Source organism: Macrosteles quadrilineatus, unplaced genomic scaffold (assembly GCF_028750875.1).
Source record: "Macrosteles quadrilineatus isolate MER2022 unplaced genomic scaffold, UCM_ALF_1.0 Scaffold_1__1_contigs__length_201487025, whole genome shotgun sequence".
Taxonomy (NCBI): domain Eukaryota; kingdom Metazoa; phylum Arthropoda; class Insecta; order Hemiptera; family Cicadellidae; genus Macrosteles; species Macrosteles quadrilineatus.
In genome coordinates, this window is record NW_026542594.1 from 31,503,208 (window position 1) to 31,525,179 (window position 21,972).

The 21,972-nt window shown below is 35.2% G+C and overlaps 3 protein-coding genes across 4 annotated transcripts in view; 2 read left to right on the top strand and 1 right to left on the bottom strand.

Annotated features, from left to right (window-relative positions):
• Positions 1–6,265, top strand: part of LOC128995686 (uncharacterized) — a 64,102-nt gene extending 57,837 nt beyond the window's left edge. Inside the window, exon 2 of the mRNA XM_054420706.1 lies at positions 5,933–6,265. Coding sequence (XP_054276681.1) covers positions 5,933–6,265 — 333 coding nt within the window. The remainder of the gene's footprint in view (positions 1–5,932) is intronic.
• LOC128981980 (pentatricopeptide repeat-containing protein 1, mitochondrial) overlaps positions 1–17,184 on the bottom strand; it is a 124,544-nt gene extending 107,360 nt beyond the window's left edge. Inside the window, exon 1 of one of the 2 annotated variants that reach the window (XM_054401023.1) lies at positions 17,030–17,184. The gene's annotated coding sequence lies outside the window, so the exon portion shown is untranslated. Of the gene's footprint in view, positions 1–16,980; positions 16,996–17,029 lie in introns of those variants that run through there. The other variant, XM_054401028.1, reaches the window with a different exon arrangement.
• Positions 17,185–17,278: 94 nt separating this feature from the next.
• On the top strand, positions 17,279–21,632 carry LOC128982931 (protein fork head). Its single transcript, XM_054402009.1, has one exon. It carries the CDS (start codon positions 17,670–17,672, stop codon positions 18,897–18,899), a length of 1,230 nt encoding a protein of 409 aa, XP_054257984.1. The 5' UTR covers positions 17,279–17,669; the 3' UTR covers positions 18,900–21,632.
• The last annotated feature ends 340 nt before the right edge of the window (positions 21,633–21,972 follow it).

A 21,972-nucleotide genomic window follows, 5' to 3' on the forward strand; every position in this document is an offset into this window, starting at 1 on the left:
TTTGTGATGCTTTATGTAGATTTAGGAGGGTTATGTTTGGTTTTAAAGAAAGGTTGTATAGGTTTTGTAAACTATTGCTCAATGTTTCATTATGTAATTTATATAGTAAGCTACGTGTAAAGAGGCTTGACTAAAGTTGAAGAATTATGGTAAAACATGTCATTCGTGAAGCATAAATATGAAAAAATTGATGCTGTTGCTACACTTAGGTATATTGTCATATACTTTTGAATCTATGAACATAAAAAGTAGGAGTTTGAAAGTAAGTAGGTTTACACTTTTAAATCAGTTTATATTTTCAAACTAAATCATAGACTTGCCGTATTTTAAAACACACATCATAATTACTTTAATAGCTCTCTGGGTCACATTTTCTTCCCGTTGCAAAGCACGGGTATAGCAGCTTGTAATAAATTAAAGATGTTAATTTTATATGTACGCCATAAAGAGCTTTTTACCCATCTCGATCAGATTAAAATTACCAAACAGTAGCCTAACCAATTTCATTTTGAAAAACATTTTCGTCTTTTTTTTACAATGATACTGGGATTAAACATTCAACTGGAATATAAACTGTTAAACTACAATCCACATTCAAAACCGTATAACAATAAATGGTTAGCATTACTGGATCTTTGAAAGTGAACTTAGAAATAAATGAAACGCAAGAGGGTCAAATCCTTAAAGGAAATCACCTTTTTCTTTGCCTTTCACCACTCCGCTAATTAATAAGCTTTAAAAAGACACGTCAATCGTAAAAATCTGTTAAGAAGGACAACTGAAAAAGAAATGTTGCAGAGAAAACTCATCCTGCATTAATTAAAACGATAAAAGATAGATGTGGCGGAATTAAGTATGTTTATAGTGCATAAGATAATAATGCCGCTAATACATTGTCACTGAACTAGAATGAACAGCTTGAAATACCTACACCCTCACAACATGACACATCACTATGCAAGTTGTTTGTTTATCTTACGGCTGAGGAGGGGACATACTACTGTTGTTACTGAGAGAAAAACAAGCCATAACAAGTGTCAGGATGGGGTGACTAATAGGAAGGATAACACGGACGGGCCTTATAAGTGACTCATCCACGGGGACTGAGTGCCGAGAACCCAAGTAACTAACTAGCGAGATGCGACAACTGAATAGGATTACAACTTATTCATTTTAATCGTTTCAACATTATTTATAAAAATTTGAACTTTAGAGTTGGGTGTCAGCGAACCTGGAGATAGTAAACATATCGTATCGATAAGATAATACCAGCACCTTCTTTCAAAAACGTCTCTCTGTGTCTGATAATTTCTCGACAAATTTGTGTTTTAGTTTTTACATTTGACATTTAAGCCTAGTCAATAATTAGCGTAGTATGTTGAAGGGAAGGGAATGCAATTATAAACTAATTTAGTTATTGAATACGATTGTATTTTTTTCATAAATACTTGATTGACTTATTTGTTTGACTAAAACTTGTTAGTTAAATGTGTTTCACATAAAATATAGTTACATTATCGTTTGAAGCCCTTAAGTGGAGGTAACGTTGAGATTAAAATGGTAAGTGCAGTACATATCCTCCACGCTATAAAGTGGTAAAGTGGGCTATAATTAAAAGGAGTTTCTCAAATGGTTCCATGAACCATTGGATATAGAACTCAAACATGTCCATTACGTACACTTGATGGCAAGATGTTTGAGATTCTAATAGCTAAACAAGTATATTTAGGGAGTGCTATTGCAGTAGCTACACAAGAACCATATCCTGAATGTTGTGATTAATCTCTTAATTTTTATGACTTAAAAAAAGTATTAAGCAGTTTCCGAATCAAAATATTTTTTTTACCAGCACATGTTGATTTAGTGATATAAAAAGCACTACTTTGTAATTTCGCATTATAGTCCAGGAGCAAACTACACATATCTAGCTTCCGTGGGATTTTTTGTGAAGGGAATGTGTGACTATGTTGGATCTCTTTATTATATGTCATATAATGGTGTAGTACCGGGTGTTTACCCTCAAATTGTGGGGTTTGGTTTTATGACGTCGTAAATCCAAGATGGCCACCATGTGTGACATCTATTCGTTAAATTAATAATAACTCTTTCCAGAGAAAAATAATCAGATTTTAGTTTACACCATTGAATTCAGCTTGAAAAAGCAAACAATTTGGTATCTTGAATCATTGCTCTATGTCCATTGGTTACCGAGATATTGCACGTGGTAAACACAGAACATTGTCCCCATGTTATCCTTATGGGAAAAAATAAAATTGTATATCTCGCTTATTTCTTAACATATCTTAATAAAAATTTGTATGTGGCTTCATATTTTAGAGATCACCTTGAATATGACCTAAAATCCCCCATTTTGACATTTCCGTTGCAGCATTGGCAGGAAGCCTGCATACTCACTTCCCATGTTATTCTTATGGTCTATATTTTTGCATGCTTGTTCATGAACATACTTTGAGATGTGACCTTTGAGATGATGTGTGGCTCCATTTTAATTATTTAATGAAGCATTTGCAATTCGTTTAGTATACAGGACTGCTGCTACGGTGGAATTGTAGCTATAAACAAACCTCACAAATTATAGGTATAAAATAAAATAGACTATAGTTCTGGGTCATATGTAATTTCGTGTGATTTTGAATTAGGCAATTGTATGATTGGTGGTGATAGATAGGTAATGACATATAGAATCGTGTACTACCGGGTGTTTTGTCTGAAAGTGTGGCCTAGCTGTTGTTTTTGTCCCGCAGTCTTGGATCCACCATATTGGATATTAATAAAATTTTTTAAATGTAATGTTGGTGTTGTGACTCATCATTATAAACTAGATGTTTACGCTAATTTCAATTCCGAAAACCGTTTGTAAATATTGTTTTTCGTTTCGAAAATATATTGAAATGAAACCCCCCTCCATACATTTCTTATGGACGTTTCGTACTTTGATTATTTTCAGATTATTTTTCTCATATATCGCTTTCTTATTGATTGCAATTCGATCTAGTCATAAAGTATTCAGTGATGTACGGGATTTTATTTAATCTATCAATCATTAAAATCAGACGAGTTAGAGTTGAGCTATGAACCACAACACAATATTAAATTTATCTTTTTCCAAATCAGTTTTTATTAAAAGATTTATATCTCGGGTTGTTAATACGTCAAAAGGTTCATTCTGGTCTCAAATTACTCAGTAAATGTTTGGTTTAAAGTTTTATTAATCACGAAATGAAATCTGACTAATTTAAAATTAGTCATGGACCTTTATTTAACATTAATAATTATTTTTATTATAAAATCTGTCATTGGTTAAAGCAGTTAAAGACATACAGGTCTGGTCATCAGGGTTACAACATTTGTTTGGTGTAAGTACAAAGTAAATGATGTGTGATGAGGCATATAAGACTAGGTTCCACGTCTAAATATTGTAACACTGATGACCAGCCCTGTATGTCTTTAACCAAAGAAAGTTTTGGACATAAAAATAATTTAATGTTAAATGATGGTTCCTGACTCATTTTAAAATAACTTAGTCAGCTTTCATTTAGTGATCAATAAAATTTAAAACCAAACAATGACCAAGTAATTTGAGACCAGGAAGAACTTAGTGACGTATTAACAACCCGAGATATACATCTTTCAATTACAAAAGATTTGTAATAAGTTAAATTTAATATTGTGTTAGGGTTCGTAGCTCAACTCTAACTCGACCGGATTTAAAGATCAGTAGCTCAAATGAAAGCTCATACATCACTGAATATTTTAAGACTAGAACAAACTGCAAGCGTTAATAGGAACTGGAGATATAAGAAAAATAATCTTTAAAATGTTCAAAGTACGAAACGTCCGTTAGAAATGTATGAGGGAGAGTTTTTATTTAAATATATATTCCAAACGAAAAAAGATATTTAAAAACATATTTCAGCATTGAAATCAGCGTGAAAATCTAGTTCACAATGATGTGTCACAACACTAGCATTGCATAAAAAAAGTTATTAATATCCAATATGGCGGATCCAAGATGGCGGCCGAAAACACCAGCTTGGCCACACTTTCAGACAAAATACTCGGTAGTACACGATTCTACATACCATTACCTATCTATCGCCAACAATCATACAATTGCTTAATTCAAAACCCTACAAAATTACATATGCCTCACAACTATAGTCTAATTTATTTGATTTTCTAATACCTGTAATTTGTTTATAGCTACAATACCCCCGTAGCAGCAGACCTGTATACTCAACGAATTGCAAATGCTTCAATAAATAATTAAAATGGGGCCACACATTAACATTGCACAACACGTATTTTCATAAACAAGCATGCAAAAAATTTTCCATAAGAATAACATTGGAAGTTAGTATGCAGGTTTGCTGCCACGGAAATTTAAAAATGGGGGATTTTAGGCCATAATCAAGTAGATCTCTACTAAATGAAGCCACATACCAATTTTTATTAAGATATGCTGAGTAATAAGCTAGATATACAAATTTATTTTTTCCCCATAAGGATAACATGGGGACAATGTTCTGTGTTTTCCGCCTTCAATATCTTGGTAACCAATTGTCATAGAGCAATGATTAAAAACACCAAATTGTTTGATCTTTTGAGCTGAATTCAATGGTGTAAATTAAAATTCGAAAATTCTACTCTGAAAATAGTTATTATTAATTTAATGAATAGATGTCACACATGGCGGCCATCTTGGATTTACGACGTCATAAAAACCAAACCCCACAATTTGAGGGTAAACACCCGGTACTACACCATTATTTGACATATAATAAAGAGATTTCACATAGTCACACATTCCCTTCACAAAAAATCCCACGGAATACAGAATACAGTTTGCCCCCCGACTATTACGCAAATGACAGTGCTCTACCCTCATTTACCTATAGGCCTAACTGAATTAGCCCCACTACAAAAGCAGTCGACAATAAAAACATCATGGAGTGTACACAAGCCAGGATAATTTCCACCACTAAATATTTGCCGTCCAGTTGGCCTCATGTATTTATCTACAGCCACAGTGGGGGGGGGGGGGGGGTGTTACCGCTTCAGGTCCAATGTTAGATCTATTTATCCAATAACAACATCAACTATTGTAAGCAAGCACACGAGACGACTCTTCAAACTTGAGCTTTTACAAACACTTTCTCGAGTATTTGATATTAGCTGGAGGTCTGTTGACTATATTGTTTCTCTACACAGGAAATACGTTTGTGAGTGTTTATCAACATGAAGCTTTTGTTCTGTGACGAACAATTACTTTATCGGCATTATTATACTTGATATACCGTAGATATTGCACTTGAGGATAGTAAGTACATGGTGTATTGATATAGTGTAATATGATATCACAAGAGCAGGGAATGGGTAGCTAAGTGACCAAGTGGGCGATAGCATAGACTATAGTCACTTACTGTATATTCAGTGGTAATAGTGCACTCCTACAAATCAGAAGGTCCACGTTATGATCCTGAGAGAGAAAAGCTATTCGCTTTTATATGAGTCGAAACTTTCCAATTTCTTTGCGTTTTTATAACGATCGTATTAGTTTACTTTACAAACTGGAAATAAATTAAAATGTCGGTTCATTAAACCCCGAAATCAGTAGGCAAGACCACTATACTTGTTTAGTACTGTACTGCAATGCTGAAAGGGTGTCTTAATTGAACCTCAAAAAAATTAAGGTCTTTGACATTTTATTCATTCAATAAAAACAAATAATTCATTTTATCACTTGTAAGTGAATAAAGACAGCCAGTTGATTAATGAAGGTAAAATCGTACAATAGTGTAATATTGTGAACACTTAACTTACAACTACTATTAGACCACCTCTTGAAGGTGATTTTCAGCAGCACTTCGTGAGTTGCTCTACCCTGATCATCCACTGACTGTGGTTGAAGTTTCCTTCATCTCCGCCGCTGGCCGCTGCCGACTCTCGAGATTCCTACCTCCCGCGTCTCTCGTCTCTCGTCAATGAAGCGTCAGCGGCCACAAAGACACACGTGCTGCTACAAAAGTCAACCTCTCGGCAGCCACAGCATCCGCCCGAAGGTAAAATAATATTAGCGAGTCAGTTTTTGCCCTACAACCCCTACAAGGGCGCCGACTCTAAATGTTTTCAAAGCAGGTTGAATAAACAAAAACATAGGTGTGAGCGGACCTCCCAAGGCGCGGCGGTGTTGCCGTCTGTGACAGAGACGCGGCAACGTCGCAAGTCTGCAATGCACCTGTGACATGTGTATGTGTTAATGCTATGGTGACTTTGACAATCCACGAGATACAGCCACATCACCTGAGTCAATAGCGAGCTGAAATATGTTAAAATATCACACACGTGGGATAACATGCTGAAAGTGGCAAACAAAATAGATTTTCGATTTCATTTCGATATCAATTACTATTAATATTTAGTACACCTTTATGAATAATAAACGGTTGGAATAAACTGACACCTACTTTCTCGCGATTAGCCTAACGTTAAAGTTGAATACCCTACTAGTTGTATAAGAATACTGTTGAATAACCAGCGGGAGTAGCTAAGCAAGGGTTTTATGGAAAATATTACGGAAAGTTCAATAACTTTTTTACGGTAAATTTCACAGTATTGCGGGATATGTCATTTTGTTAAGAGTTAAAATGACTGTAATATATTAAATTAAATCATTAAATCTTAATAATTTAATCATATCTTTAAACAAAATTCTTGGAGAATCTAAGAATACACTCTAAAATGTAAAATGTAATATTATGTCCAGAATGAGAGAGTATAAAATGCGGAACACACCACTTAAAAAGTCAATAGTAGTCTAATGGCAGTGAAATAGTCATACATTTGGAAACCTATTCAAACTATGAAATATAACAAACAATATCGCAGCTTAATAAATGCTTATTGTAGAGGTTGAACACGAACATTGAACTAAATTCCCAAACAATTGCATTACACCCTGTTGCATTACCCGGTTTCTTATTTCAAATCTAACAATTACCATGCCGTTAAAGACAGAGGCGCACATAGTAATCACACCGGTTGCTAGGATTATGCCTTGGTCTATTAGCGGCCGCTATAATGGCGGGTAATGATGCTGTTTAGGCGGGAACGGAGATGGCGGCGACGGTTCCGTATCCGGTATCAGGTTACATGGCTTTGTAATTGGCTGAAGGTACACCTCCCCTAGCTGGGCTTAACGCGCGCAGCTGCTAGGGTTCCCACCCTTATCTTAGTTAGACCTTGCAGTTTGAAGGAACTACTTTGTCTTTTATATGTGGAATGGAATTTTTGGAACCATTGAAAGCCGTTCTAAACATGCCCATAAAACGTAATTCAGGTGTTAAACATACATGTTCTCAATTATAATGGATCCTCCATTTGCCTATTTATGAAACAGTCACTTCTTTAGCAAACCATATTTCTATGTAGTATAGATTACAATAGTTTATAATATTGTACCCAGGATTGTTAAACTTAGACATGCCAATTACCGAATTACCGTGAGCATTTGGTAGGATTAAATCGTTTAAAGAAAAAGGCGCGTATCAATCAATGTTCAAAACATTTTAAAAATGTATCTGTAAATCTCTATTCAGAGAAATATTTCTAAAATTTATAACCAACAGATCACTAAGAATTGAATTGTTTAATAGTGGTGTATTTACTTAAGTTAAACGTGCATGCTACGATCGGGTTTCCAAAGATAGAAATAGTTTATAGAAACGATTGTTATTTCTCATACTAAAAGAAAAATACACCCTCCGCAACAAACCTGTTGACAATAAGTGAATTCCCATTTGCCTGATCGGATTTTTACTTTTTATTATTTAAATGACAACAAATTGCTGATTTTATAAAAATACTCCAGGAACACTTTTAATTAGCATTTAAAATTCCTTATCACATGACACTTAAGTTCAAAATACTGAATAAAAAATAGCTGACATGTATAAAAGTAATTGGTAATAGCGTATTACCCTATATGGGAAATATGTTAAAAACGGAAATCTATACGCTGGAAATAGATTTTGAAAGGGCACATTGAAAATTATTATAATTGTTGAGCCTGAATCTCGTACAGACATTTCTGTTAAATTAGAGTTTTTATCGCCCAGTGTTATTCACAAACCCGGGTGTTCGGTATACGAGTATTAACTATGAAGGTACAAATATTCGAGTTTAATAACGTTTATAATATTAAAATTTTAAACTACAGTACATTTTCCTTTGTCCGTGTTCTTGAACATAATAAATGAATTAGGTGTGCCGGGGAAAACGAATTAAACCAAGACTAAAATACAATCGTTGATTTGGAATAAAATACAAAAAAATTAAAATTATAATCAATAGTCTTCACATACAACCAACCACCGATCAGTAATTCAAAACAAAGCTTTAGTGGCTATAACCACGACCAAATACCGAGATTTTGTGCATACTGTACCTTCATAAATAATTAGTTTTAAAAGTTAATTTATCTTAAAATTTAAATAAAAACTAAAAATCTAAATTTAAAAATCCTTTGCAAATAATCGAATAGCAAGCATATTTTAAAAAGAATATCCAGTTTAAAAATCTCTAAAATAAATATAAATTAAAATAAAAGGAATTGTAAATTGTTTACAACAGCTTGCTAGTCCTACACATTACACTATCATCAGAATAGCGGTCTTGTAGACTTTTTAATCATGTTTGATTGACTTGAGACTACCGTAAGCATTGTTCAGCCTATTTGTTTGTATCGGTTTATATAGCCTACACTTACAATGATTTATGTTTTCAGCACACAATGTATGGGCTGTTTATTTGCCGTTGCAGTGTAGTAAATAATTGAAACGTTAACGGAAGTGATACTTATACTTATTATAAGCAATAAAGTAACAGACAAATATAACAGGTTATAGAGTAACAGTAACAGTATGCCTAATTAGTAGCACGTGGCAACGCGGATCAACAGTGGAGTGTTCAGCACTGTAGTTTACCGACTTGTGGCATATGCGTGCTAAAATGTAATGGCTATATCATCCTTATTGAACGTGTTGTAGAAAAAAAGACACAAGTTTCCACAGGCCACTTGTCGGCCTTATAGTTAGTTATCTCTGCATTTAATTCGTATTTTGAAGTTTGAGGGAATCTTGTCTCTTCAGGGGACATGCATTTTTAGTTATGTGCTAAGCGTTCAAAATTTGTGCCTGAGATTTTTTTGGACATCATTTTGTGTATGACAATGTATCGAGAGCTCAACGTGGACGGGATTGTTGTAATGTTGATAATACAGTAGCTAGTTAAGTATAATGTGTGTGTCTAAGTAGAGAATTTTTGTAATTCAACAAATCTCTTTCAAACACACTCCAAATAAGTACCTTATTATTTATTAGATTATTAATTGATTGTTCAGACATAGTGGAACTTGTAACCATATTAGATCTAATTGTTTGATTAACTTGTAGTAATTTGAATAAATACTCTCCACTGAGCATACAGAGCATGTTTTTACTGACGTATGGTCTGATTTCTCATTCGTCACCACGGTAAGCCAAGTCGGAGTTTAGGGTGCGTTCACAAAGAAAGCTGGTTACAAGTAACTTACTTTCAGCGCTTGTTCCAAGCGCTTGAGAATGGTGTTGTGTGTTCACAACAAACGCTTGCATTTCAAGCTCAACGTCTCAGCTCTGGTTGAGACAATATCTTTTTTAAGTGATGAAGAGTTACTTTTGATTTAAAATGTAGAATTAAAGATTCGCAGAAGGAAAGTAGGTGTTCATGTAATTAGCCGTGGAAGAGGTAGGTTCGGGGAAAACCATCTATTTCCTCAATTGAACTTGGACAAAGTGAGGTTTTTTTCTTATATGAGAATGGAGTTAACTACGTTTAATTACATCCTCAAAAAAATTTAAAGTGTTTTAGTGAAGTTTTGGGGGGGAATTGGCATAAGCAACCTATCCATGCACTAGAACGAATTTTGTACCAATAATAAAAACCTAAAAAATACTTTAAGGGAGTTTTAAACACCCTATGTAGCTGTTTAATTACAAATATGTTGTTAATATTCAAATGTTTTAATTTTCTAGGTAAATAAAGTAAAAGTATACAAGTTTCATCTATAAAGAATCCAACACTGAATTAATATTGAATTCAATGTGTTAGTCTTTCATCTTAATACATAATTATATGTTATATTTGTCCTATTGGTTACGTTATTGAACATTCTAGGGACAACCACAATGCGTGGATAATGTATTTTTTTGTAAATTGGAAGCTCTAAATACTTGAGCTATCAACTCATCGACATCCAAACTGCACTGTTAGTAGGGTGCGTTCACAAAGAAAGCTGGTTACAAGTAACTTACTTTCAGCACTTGTTCCAAGCGCTTGAGAATGCTGTTGTGTGTTCACAACAAACGCTTGCATTTCAAGCTCAGCGTAGTCTCAGCTCTGGTTGAGACAATATCTTCCTCAAGTGATGAAGAGTTATTTTTGATTGAAAATGTAGAATGAAAAATTCATAGAAGGAAAGTAGGCCAGGCGTCCATGTAATTAACCGCGGAAGAGGTAGGTTCGGGGAATACCACTATCTATTTCGTCAATTGAATTTGGACAAAGTGAGGTTTTTTTGTTATATGAGAATGGAGTTAACTACGTTTAATTACATCCTCAAGAGAATTGAAAGTTTTTTAGTGAAGTTTTTGGGGGAATTGGCATAAGCAACCTATCCATGCACCAGAACGAATTTTGTACCAATAATAAAACCTAAAAAATACTCGAAGGGAGTTTTAAACATCTTATGTAGCTGATTAAATATGATGCAAAAAATACTATGACTAATATTCAAATGTTTTTTTATATCTAGGTAAATAAAGTAAAATTATACAAGTTTCATCCATTAAAAATCCAACACTTAATTAATATTGAATTAAATGTGTTTGTCTATAATCTTAATACATGTATGTTATATTTGTCCTATTGGTTACGTTATTGAATATTCTAGGGAAAACCACAATACGTGGGTAATATATTTTTTTGGAAATTGGAAGCTCTAAATACTTGAGCTATCAACTCATCGACATCCATCCTGCACTGTGTAGCCTAGTTTGTAACTGACTGGTTCGGTCAACAAGCGCCGGAAAACAAGTACGAAACGTTCTTGCGTGCTTGTCAGTACTTGTAACAAGCGCTTGCTAGCCGGCACAAGCTTTGTCTGTGAACGCACACGCTTGATACTATGTTGACTTTTTTCATGCCGGTTCGAGCTTGCAAGCGCTTGCCAACAAGCGCTTGTAACCAGCTTTCTTTGTGAACGCACCCTTACGGGGGAGGAAGGTCAACACAGTGAATCATCATCATTCCAAAGTTCAAAGTCGAACATTTGATTAGACCTACTGTATGCTTGTCTGTGGTTATACCCTCTCTGTCCTGTTTATTTTATCGTTGCTTACCTATCATATAACCTGGCACAAAAAAGAGCTATGTATAAAAATTATTTATTATAGTCTACGTTTAATTGAATCATACCTTTAATCGCAAAACATATTGAAATAAAACATCTTTCGATGATTGATTTTTTTTGTTCTAATCGATACAATAACCTAAGATCCAAACGTTTAGGACTAGGTAATGGGATTTGAGGACATCGGAACTTGTATAAAATCTGAAATGAATGACTACAATTAACCGTCCATCAACTGGCACTAATGAGCAAGAGCGATGTCTCCAATGACTCATCTGTTCCAAATTCATCTTCGGACTTTGGAACCTTTAGATGCAGTGATTCAGTTGTTTTGGGCTTCCTACTCCAGTTACTCATCGTGGCGTCGCAGTTACGGCAGGGTCAATGTCGATGGAACACAAAACAATGTGGTTTGGAAGGCAATGTGGATATTTTGTAGTAAAGTTAGCAGGTAGCAGGGACGCGGACTAAGTACAATGTTTTATGACTACATGAAACGCCTTTAACCATCTTCAAATTGCCACTTTTGTATAGCTTATTAAAACAAAACTCTATTTATGGCCATTTAATCGACAATCAATCGTCGATGTATAATAACTGTTGTATATATCAATACAAACAAATAAGCTGCAAAAAGTATCATCAATAAAATACGCAATTTCTGCTTCAACTAAACAAACTTCAATGATTGTGTATTTATTTTGTCATGCTGGTACTCGTTACGTAATAATGCTACTTGTTCGTAAACTATCCATCGATACTAATAACAGACTACTTAAAACTTGTATTTGTAAGCGTTAGTAACTTAAGCGTTTAGGTTAGCTAATTAATATAGTAACGGATAATTTCATTAAATTCATTTATATCCACGGTAATACCATTATACTAAAAAGTGCAACATGGACCATATTGAACTGTAAGTTAACAAAACAATGGCATGAGTGTGATGTAATATTAAAACTTTGAATTATGTGAATAAAAAACAGTTTATTTTAAAGCATCAATAATTAACTTCATACACACAAACTGAATCTATAGACTCAGTACACTACTGTAATGTGGTATGTTCTATAAAAAGCTATTAATATAATTGACTATTGACTAATATTTAAACTTTCGATTTTTATACACTTTAACACAAAAACATTCGAACTGAAAGGATGTAGGCTACAAAAAAATGATTTAAAAAGGAATTAGTATTTTGAACATAATTTTAAGTAATTATTTATTTTATCAAATTTAAATAATTCATGAGATAGAGAAGCTGACTCTCAATGATTCTGGATTCTGCGGTTTGATTATAGTAAACTAGCTGTACCCGCGGGCTTTGCCCCGTTATACTTCATAAGTGAGCTCGTTCGCATGGCTCAATCAAGTCCTGGTTGAAGTTCGTTCGCTACGCTCACTTACCTTTAGGTTGGAGCTCGTTCGCTGCGCTCACCTGGCTTCAGGTTAGCTCGTTCGCTACGCTAACTCGCCTCCAGGTTGAAGTTCGTTCGCTACGCTCACTCACCTTTTGGTTGCAAATTAGCTGTTGTCATTAATTTAAAATAATAATAGTGCTTCACCCTGTTGGTAATCCTTGTAACTTTAAGGCTATTGCACATCATAGAACAGAACCAACTTGTTTAATTGAAACAGCTGTTAAGATTCATTAATTCCATTTAAATATGAGTACTCATAAGGTTAACATGGGAAACTCCAGAGCCACTGGGGCGGAGCCCGAGAGTCCGATCAGAATAAAAACAACTTAGTTTTCTTATGTAATGCCTAAAGAATCAGTGTACCAAATTTCAGCCTCATTGGTAAATGGGAAGTGGGAGAATTAGTGAATTAGAATGAGTGAGTCAGTCAGTGAGGGCTTTGCCTTTTATATATATAGATAATCCTTGCAGACCATGGCCTACATTACAGTTTTAAAGATTCAGAAAGTTGTTTTACATCTGCAATGGACAATATTATTTGTTTGTAATATCGCTAAACTGTTGTCATCTTTAGGCTACTGCTGTAGTCTACTCGTCCACTGCAATCAACTGGGGCACGCTGCGAGGGGAGGCAAAGTTTGTACAATATTAACATCGAGTTTTTCACAGAAGAGTTTCTCTCTCACTCTTCATGTTTAACATCCTCCCTCTCTATCGTACACAAAGGAACTTGTTTAGGTTCATTCCGGGCTAGGACTTAATAAGCTTCCCAGTTTCTTTCATGTGGTCCCTTGTACAGCATATCCACCCGCCATTGCTGAGATTTCCACCACGATTTAGGACCAAACGATGTAGGATATTGTAGTTGTTTAAAGTAGTAAATAAAGCACAACTGAGCACCCTAGAATAATAATTATATTTGTAGAAGTGACATGTTTCGGATATGAGTTAATTTTGAAACTTCAAATAATAGTAGGCCTAAATACTTAACCTTCGTTTAAACACTGTTTTTTTTTGTGTAAATATATATAGATTGTGCAGATGATATATACAACTAGCCAGGATTTGTAAAATTTGATTATTTAATTGGAAAATTTGGTCAAAGATTGGGTTTCTTGGAGGAATTTGGCTATTTAAAATATAATTTGTATTTTTTTAAGTTTCCCTCATAAATGAAATATGCTTCATTTGAATACATTCGGTTTCCTTTGCTTGTATTCGGTTAAGAGCTTGAATGTGCTCTTTGAATGTACAATTAATTAAAAGAACTTTCTGTCTGACCAATGTAGAATTGTTCGCAATCAGTGCAGTTAATTTTGTGTATGCCAGATTTGACGGAGATATCTTGATGTTTGTTATTTGTGGTTATTTTATTTGTTATCATTGAAAGCGTTATTTTTTAAACCAACTTTGTATTCTGAATCTTGAAAAGTTTTTCTAGTTGTCTTGTTAAGAGTTGTATTGAATGGGATACTCATGCATTTTTCTTTCTTTGTTGTGATCTTGATTAAGCTTTTTTGGTACTTTCCTGGGAACATTCATTATTATCGATGGTTTTTTCTCGATATATCGATATTAACAAATTGAAACATATCAGCTGACAACTACGATAAATATTGTTTAGTATCAACAAACAATAATAAAATGAAACCGTTCTAAAAAAATAACCTAACATAACTAACCAAACATGCTGTAACATTTAAAAATTCCGTGTTTAACTTGCCTTTTCTGTTATCAAACGGTTAGCTTAGAACAGTTAATTTCATTTCTTAATCCATATAATAGACTGTTTTAGCCTAAACAAGATCAGTTAGTTAGTTGTTATCAATTTGTAATGGATCGGAAAACTAAAATATCGATATAACGAAATAAATCATCGATAATAATGAATGTTCCCTTTAACAGGAAAGTACCGATTTTTTAAAGATTGTAGATGATTGTGTTCTTTATACCCATTGTTCAATTATATTTTGTAACTTTCCTTTTACATTCGAATGTTCAAAAGAAGATTTAGCATAGATCTGAGAGCAGATAGATTGTTAGAATTTGATGGAATCATTTTGCTGATTGTGTTTGTTTCCTGTAAATTTTGAAATCATTGTTATATTGTTTAGTTATGTCAAGATAGTGTTTTTGATTGTCGTTAATTTCTTGGGTAAATTTAATTTCCTTGGAAAATGTGTTCAAATATTCTTAAAAAAATTTTCTTTCCTCTTTATTTCACTCAAAAAAGGCAAATGACATCATCAACATATCTGAATCAATATTTTATTTTGGAATGAAATGGATTTGAATCATTGAAAACTTTTGGTTTATCATGTACCTATTTGTTTAGTCTAGTTAATTAGAATAACGGCCACTGAACCAGAATGTTATGTTTATTATTGACAATTTGTTGTCTCTTGTAGAATTTCGATGCAAAAATTATTTGATGTCTTCCACTTTCTGCATCACGATTGTAACACCCAAACGTAATCAACGTTCTCTGCGAATGTGTACCAGTAACATTGTAAATGCCCCATGCATTGTGGGGCATATCGTTGGCTCATACGCGATGTTGCATTGTGTGGCTAATTCTGTTTTGGATATAACAACAGTTGGTAGTGAAATACCACTCGGATGTAGCTTTGGATGAAGATAATGTTCCTAGGTAATGAAGGCCGTGGACATAGACAGATCTGTTGATAAAGTTTTAACACGCCTCAACATCTGGTGTAACAGTTTTGTGTATTGTGTCAGGCAACTGTTAAAAGTTATACTTGTTAGGCCTACCTGGCTGAATATATATGAATATTCAGTTATAACCTCCAAACAATTTATTGCATGTTTAAAATTTAAATGTGGGTTTTAAAGTTGACATTAGCTATTGTGTTTGTGCTTAGTGGTAAACAAATCTTTATTCTTGCGGTCTTTTTAGACTGTGACCCCCCTTTTTAATGAATTCCCTATTTTATAATAACTAACCTTAAAGCGGATACAGAAAGGTTTTGGAATTAGGAATATAAACTATAGCCTATGTAGGCATATAATATCGTTGTTTGGTTTTCAAGTGTTTTGTTTGGCTTTTTAAGGAGTGCTTGGAGATTTAACTAATTCTGAGCATGGATAAGTTTGTATTAAAATCATATTTTATTGATTTCAATATTTTAGAGTTATTAAACTTTATATTTAATATGTAACTAGTTTTAAGGACATGAGCTCCTTTACCATCAGGAGTGATTCTCATAATTTTCACACTATATAGAAACAGCTAGCCATCAGTTTCACATACCACAGGTCAGCAGATTGACTAAAACCAAGACTAAAAATAAAATCTTGGGCCTAATGAATAAAATGCCCAACGTGCACATATTAATATGTTTGATGTCCATTACATAAATAAATCGCTATCTCGTGTAGTTTTGACAACCTACTCCTCGATCTGATTACGGAAATCAAACATCAGTCTACAATATTCATTTAGTTACCAACAATGTTGATATCGGCGTTAGTTCCAGACTATTGAGAACTACATGCCTATTTTATCAAACGGTAATCTGAAATTGAACATTGATGGCATTTCCCCAGTTTAAGCATCCAAAAGTTTTTAAGACTTCGGTATTGTGCAGAAGCAGAAAACAGAGAAACCCTATATTCAGTAGGACTAAGTCATGTACAATCAACAAGGCATAATATTTGTGTTGAGTTGGGCTGCCAAGAAGCATTAGCTTTTTATACATACCTTTATTTGAGGATTTTAATTAAGTAATTTGTGTGATCTTTTTTTGTCTAATTTTAAACTGACTTAATTTACAATTTTATTTGATGGTTTGGAACTGATGTAATGTTAATGGACCAATCAACTTACAGTAGTAAGGGAACTAACAGGTTTTGTAAAGCTGAAACTATTACTATATTCAATTGGAATAAAATTATGTGCTACACTAGTATTTTATAGATAGACTATGCTTCATTCAATTTGCAACTTTCAAGCTAGCTAGATAAATCATTACTCAACAAATTCGTTTATGGAATGCTTTCTATAGCTAGTTAGGTATAGTAAAATATTGTATGGTTATAAGGTTTTCTGTACAAAATTTACTTTACGTTAAGTGTGTTGTGTTAGAGACAGTGAGTTACTGAGTTGGCGACATACATGATGGGTGGCGGGTGGCGTAGTGGGGTTATGCTTCTTTGATTGACAGGTGGTCAGTAATCATCGGCTGTTTGAGCAGAACCGAACCGGACTCTAAACACTACACGAACCCTGATGTACAGTCAATCACTGCCGGAAACAGCGATAAAGAGTGCCGGAATTGATCATATCGTAGCACACAAAGTTCCTGGAAGAATATAGATTGTAGTTCGGGAGAAGGCCGCGCGGGTCGCTGTCGCGGGAGATGAGTGTAGAACTGAAACTCGAGCCGGTAGTAGGGGGCGTGGTCGTGACGGTCCCGCCCCCCGGCCATCACGTCGCCATAGCAACGGACTCACCATTGGTCCTGCGCGCGCATGCCCGTTACCCCCACTCCGTTACCGGTCCACTCGCTATTCCGTGTTCTCAAAGTTTGGAAGGCACTTCAGTTAGTCGATGAAAGCTAAATAGTGCGTCCCCCACTCTCGGTCAACACGACGCGAGCTTAGGCTACGCTGTTTGTTTTTTCAATCGGGCCGAGACCCCCCGAACCTGTTGCTAAAACTGACCAGTCCTGTGTACACAGTCGGAGTGAGTGTTTGGACAGCGAATTTCGGACACGTAAACGGATATGCGGTTACAGTGAGTGTATGTTTGTGCTATGACTATGTTATCGTCGCAGAAGCTATACGCGGACTCGGTGTCTAGCGCCATGAGCACGGCCGCCGCGGTCAACACCATGAGTCCGTCCATGACTCCGACATACTCCATGAACTCTATGAGCTGCGTCAGCATGAACTCGTGTTCACCTCAAGCTGGTGGCTTCAGCTCCAACATGCTCGCGGGCTCGGGCATGAGCGGTATGAGCATGAACGCCAACTGCATGTCTTCAGGAGGCATGGGCTACGCACCCAACATGAACGGCGTGGGTTCCTGTATGGGATCGATCAACTCCGGGTACAACGGCGCTCTGGGACCTGTGGGTATGCCAGGAGGAAGAGACCTAGTGCCGGGCGACGGAGGTTCGCCAACTCCAGGGTCGGGCGTACACCGGGGACGCATGGAGAAGTCTTACCGTCGCAGCTACACACACGCCAAGCCTCCGTACTCCTACATCTCCCTCATCACCATGGCCATCCAGAACTCTCCCATCAAGATGTTAACGCTCTCGGAAATCTACCAGTTTATCATGGACTTATTTCCCTTCTACCGCCAAAATCAGCAGAGGTGGCAGAATTCGATTCGTCACTCGTTATCGTTCAACGATTGTTTTGTCAAAGTGCCGCGAACTCCCGATAAACCGGGGAAAGGATCTTTTTGGACTCTGCACCCCGATTCGGGAAACATGTTCGAAAACGGATGCTACCTAAGAAGACAGAAGAGATTCAAAGATGAGAAGAAAGAAGCGATCAGACAGTCACACAAGAGCTCCGTTTCTCCGCACCATCATCACCACCACCATCACGGCGGACCGGACGATAAGAAACCTCTGGACAAATTGGATAAAGTGTCATCGGAACTCGGTCTGCAGGGGTCGATGTTGGGGCTGCACTCGTCCGGCAAGATAGACGATCCGATGTCGACGTTACTGCACGGCAACGGCGAGTTGTGTCTTCAGCCGCAGCACGGCGGTCAGCAGGGGCTGCAACAGGACGACCTGGCGGCGATGGTGAACCGCTGTCACCCGCACCTCGTCCCCGACCACTACAACACCCACCTCAAACAAGAGTACGCGGCGGCCAACCATCCCTTCAGCATCACCAGGCTGCTACCCGCGGAGTCCAAGGCGGACATCAAGATGTACGACATGGCCGCACAGTACGCCGGGTACAACGAGAGCTACTACCAGAGCTCCCTGTACCACGGACCTGCGGGCACGACGGCGTTGTGACAGTACCCTCTGGCATAGGCCTCCGCCCCGCCGTCGCCACCATCGTCGCTCAACCATAGGTATCCTCACTACAACCATCACTACCCTTCACATCACAGGTAGATACAGTGTTGCTAAACTGGACTGCTAGAACATTAGTCGAACTCAATTTTAGGGGTTTATGATTTTTTTATTGGATGCATAAAAGTTAAGTGTAGGCCTATATAGGCTCTGAAATGAGAATAATTTATCCTCTCATAATTTCTCGTTTGTTCACTAAAATATTAAATATGCATTACGTATCATAATGATAATTTTTAATTTGAACGATTTACGAGAGGTCAAGTAGTACATATTTGTTTAAGGAAAATTAAATTATTCTCTAGTTTATTACAACATTATAATTTATCATGATTCAAATCTCCGTATAATTAAGTCCAATAGCCTGTTATAACAACACTGTGTCACCAGGAGGTCCGAAATATTGTAAAATAATTTCCTTACAAATCTGTAAATCTCTCAATGTGGTGACGTGTAAAAAGCTAGTGTTAAGAAGTTATTGTTTGTACATATTTACCTAATTGTTACAATTTTCGTCCAATCGGCAAGTTTTTCTTGCCCGTAGCACTCTCGCCGTGTTGACGGTTTTTTGCAATCTCATTTTTGTCTCGTCAAATCGACTTTGTAGATAATTGTAAAAATGTCCGATTGTTAGAGTAATGTTTAGTTGATAATTTTGTAACTTGTAAATGACACTTAGGAATCTCTAACTCATTATAAAGATCCGCGATCGACTGATGTAGAAAACAACTAATTTAGATATTTAATAGTTATACGTTCAGTTAGGTGAAATGAATATTTAGCAATCCATCAAAATTAACGTTGGATAACATTTAGTCCTAACATTTTAATTTCAGTTGTTTTTGATTTTGTTTAACTCTGTCATAATTGCTTTTTTTAATATTATTACACTGTATCTTTTAAAAATACCATTTCATCAATTCATTTGTAAATTATTTTCTGTTTCGGTATAAACGAAATGATAAAAATGTTTTTTAATGTACGTGCGCTAAATATAAAGAGTTTTACGCTATAAAACACAGGACAAATTCAAAATTGATAATCGACCTAAGTAATTTTGAAACATAAAGCTATCTCTTACGGAAAGTTACTATGACGTATACTCAGTATTTCTTGGCATCTTTTACTCTGTTGTAAGTACTGTAATGGACTCGGATGATTCAGACAGGAAGAGCGGAGTTATCAGGGAATGCTCAGGTTATCAGTTATCAGTCCCACCTCAAATCTTTCAATTGCCTTAGATAAGGCGAGCCATGATAAGAGACGCGGGCTACCTGCAAAGGTATCTTTCAAATGTTGGGTTACATTCATTATCATTATCGGCAGATACAGTGAATCATCGTGTATATTTTCGGTAACATATGCAGCGTTTTTAAATACAGGTTAAACGTCCTAAAGGGTTGTAGACCGTATCTAGGGCACGCATAAATAAATAAACAAACAAGTTGTAATATTGATTTAGGTCCCTTATGTAAGTTTTTTCATTGATTGAAAAAGTAGGGAATTTAATTATTGTGTTGTTATTTATTAACAAAACGGTAAAGAAGTTTATATTTAGCATAATGCAATAAGTTCTCGAATCCGTGAGTCATTCAGTAGGTTTCATATATTATAATTTAATTTTGTATAGGATGTAGTGAAACGCTTTTTTTTACATAACATAGGTCACAATAAAGACACTATTTGAATATATAATCAGATTTATATCGCTAAGGAATCTACGCATACACGATTAAAAAGTATGAAGGGTACCTTCGAATTTTCATGTCCAAAAAACAAATAGTTATAAAGTATGTTCGTTCCCGACGCTTATTCACCTGGCCCACAACGTAGGTCTGTGCTGCACGAACGTTGCTACAACTGCATTTAAGGTTGATCTGAGATGTTTTATTATCATCGAAATGTTACTGTTTTCAGTTATTTTATGTTATGTATGTAAGTTACCAGTCCACTGTATTTTTTATTTTTGTAGCCTCATAAATATGTATACTATTCTATGGTTCTATCTAAAGACCTCGCATGCCCATTGCCCATTTTAAAATCAGAACAGTGAAAATGTAAAAACTCGACACTGTCGTATGTGAATTTCAAAAACATATGACGACAGATGATTTCGACAATTTATTGTATTAATGCATGAACAATATTGAAAATGAGTGTTTACTAAACAGTGAATAGTTTTTACGGATTGTTTATAAAAAGCAAAAGATGTCTGTGATGTCCAAACTTTTGATATTATTTCACGATAAATTCATTGCTGTTCTTATGTATCACAATATTTTCAAAGATTTGTGTTAACTTTAACGTGTTACTCAATAATTGCCCTTGAAGTGTTAAAATTGTATTATAGCAAGGTAGCTTAAATTGAATCTTATTGGCCACTTCGCCAACATAACTTATTAATTTTTGTTGTATATTATTTTGTATTATACAGTAAATCAATGCTAGTATGTTTTTTACACGCTAGTTTAACTCATATATTTGAATTACACTAGTTTTAATATCTGTACAGCGCGGCACAAGTGTACGTCCACACTGTAAATATAGAATGTACAATTATTTTTTATTCGAAATAGATTTTCTTTATTCACTCATCCAGTATATACATATTGCATATATTGTGTTTTTATAAATATATATTTGTCTGTAAATATAAATGAATGTGAGGATGAAAGTTACCTATAAATATTGAAAATAAAAAGATTGAATATGTATAAACTATTTTCTTATTTGACTCCTGTTAGTATTAAAACAAGTTATTTATTTTGCCAGAAATAACATGTAAATGGATTGGTCAGTATATTCAGATATTTAACAATAATTGACTTTATGGTAGGTTTTATGCAACGGTTCCCAAATTCTAACCAGAGAATGGACATTTTAAAACGAAAAATATAAAGTATCACAAAAGGAAATATCAAAGGAAGTGTATCCTTTACGTGGACAATTATATGATGTTTTACCCCAAGGTAATGCTTTTTGATATTATGTTACGAGGCAATGAATTTGTCTT